Raw genomic sequence first — 1539 nt, 5'->3', positions numbered from 1 at the left:
AAAGGACGCACTTCTGAAGGTCGATCTCTTCTTCTCAGGTTCATGGGAGTGTGCGTGCACGAGGGTCAGCTTCATGCGTTAACGGAGTACATTAACGGCGGCAGCCTGGAGCAGCTGATCATGTCGCGACACACGTCGTTGCCGCATCTCGTCCGGATGAATCTGGCGAGGGACGTAGCCCGCGGTATGGCCTATCTACACAGCCGCGGCATCTTCCATCGCGATCTCACGTCGAAGAACGTGCTAATCAAGAAGGACGAGTGCAACAACGAGATGACAGCGGTGGTGGGCGATTTCGGTCTGGCCGCGAAGATACCCGATCCCAGCACAGGCTACCGCCTCAGCACCGTCGGCAGCCCTTACTGGATGTCGCCCGAGTGCCTCAAGGGCCAGTGGTACGATCACAGATCCGACGTATTCTCCTTCGGCATCGTCGTGTGCGAGCTGATCGGCCGCGTGCCGGCGGATCCGGACGTTCTGCCACGCTCAGATAACTTTGGCCTCGATTACCTGGCCGTGGCGGAGATCTGCGCGGCGGCCGATCCACCGCCCGCCTTCCTCCAACTCGCCTTCAATTGCTGCACGGTGAGTATGATGATATCTAACTGTAAAGGCATGCAACGCGGATACGGTGCGAATGATCGGAGATTAGTGTAGCTGTTACCAGATTGAGAGTACGATGTACGCACGCACGCACACACGCACGCACGAAATATCTGAGGCAGATGGTTATTAAATTTTATTATTCGTTATCAATCAGTAAATGAAGTCTTACTAATTGAATTTTGTATTTATTAATTACGGATTACAAATGGTGCGATTATTTATTTGCAGTATGAACCCAAGTCCAGGCCGACCTTTCCGGAAATCATGACTAGCTTGGAGACCATGATAGCGTCCTGCGAGGAGGAGTTGAAGAATAACATCGGTAAACGGCAGTCGACCATCGATCCAACGCTGATGTCCAGCATGGACGAAATTGCGCGGGAAGGACGCACGATGAAGCGGCGTACCGCAAAACTCAGAAGTCAATCGGCGGACGCGAGAGGTTGTGACAATGCGACGCCGTCAGATAAGGCGAGATGCCATTCCGCCAGGCGAGTGGGCGAGCTCGCCAGCCGCCGCGATCCGCATTACAGGCCGATGACGGCGAATCCGTTTCACGCATTGGGCGGCGTCAAGAAAATCCTCGGCGACTTGTTCTCCAGCTGTCTGGAGCTGCCCTCGTTGGAGGACGTGCGACCAAGCGTCACCGACAGCGCGTGCAGCAAGTTCAAGCCGGCGCAAAACGATAGCATTGCTAAAATTCTGGACAGAAAGAAGCCAAATTCTGAACCGAGCAGTCCTACTGCCAGAAAAAAATGGGAGAGAAAGGTAGGTGCACAGATTAATGCACAGAGCATAAATGATTAAGCGTAATCCTTAGATTAAAAGCACTTTGTTGTATTACACAAGTTTAAAGTTTCAATTATTGTAAACGTTTGTGAAGATATTGTGCTGTTATTATATATACTAACGCATGTACACGTATGTTTTTAG

The 1539-nt window shown here is 51.7% G+C and overlaps 1 protein-coding gene across 1 annotated transcript in view; it reads left to right on the top strand.

The window, feature by feature from the left end:
* The window catches only part of LOC112462253, a 32158-nt gene that overhangs the window by 27148 nt on the left and 3471 nt on the right, over nt 1-1539 (top strand). Inside the window, exons 4-5 of the mRNA XM_025027926.1 lie at nt 39-585; nt 835-1374. Coding sequence (XP_024883694.1) covers nt 39-585; nt 835-1374 — 1087 coding nt within the window. The remainder of the gene's footprint in view (nt 1-38; nt 586-834; nt 1375-1539) is intronic.

The sequence above is a fragment of the Temnothorax curvispinosus genome, unplaced genomic scaffold (assembly GCF_003070985.1).
Source record: "Temnothorax curvispinosus isolate PA1 unplaced genomic scaffold, ASM307098v1 QBEX01012135.1, whole genome shotgun sequence".
Taxonomy (NCBI): Eukaryota; Metazoa; Arthropoda; class Insecta; order Hymenoptera; family Formicidae; genus Temnothorax; species Temnothorax curvispinosus.
This window is presented reverse-complemented; position numbering and strand designations above follow the sequence as displayed.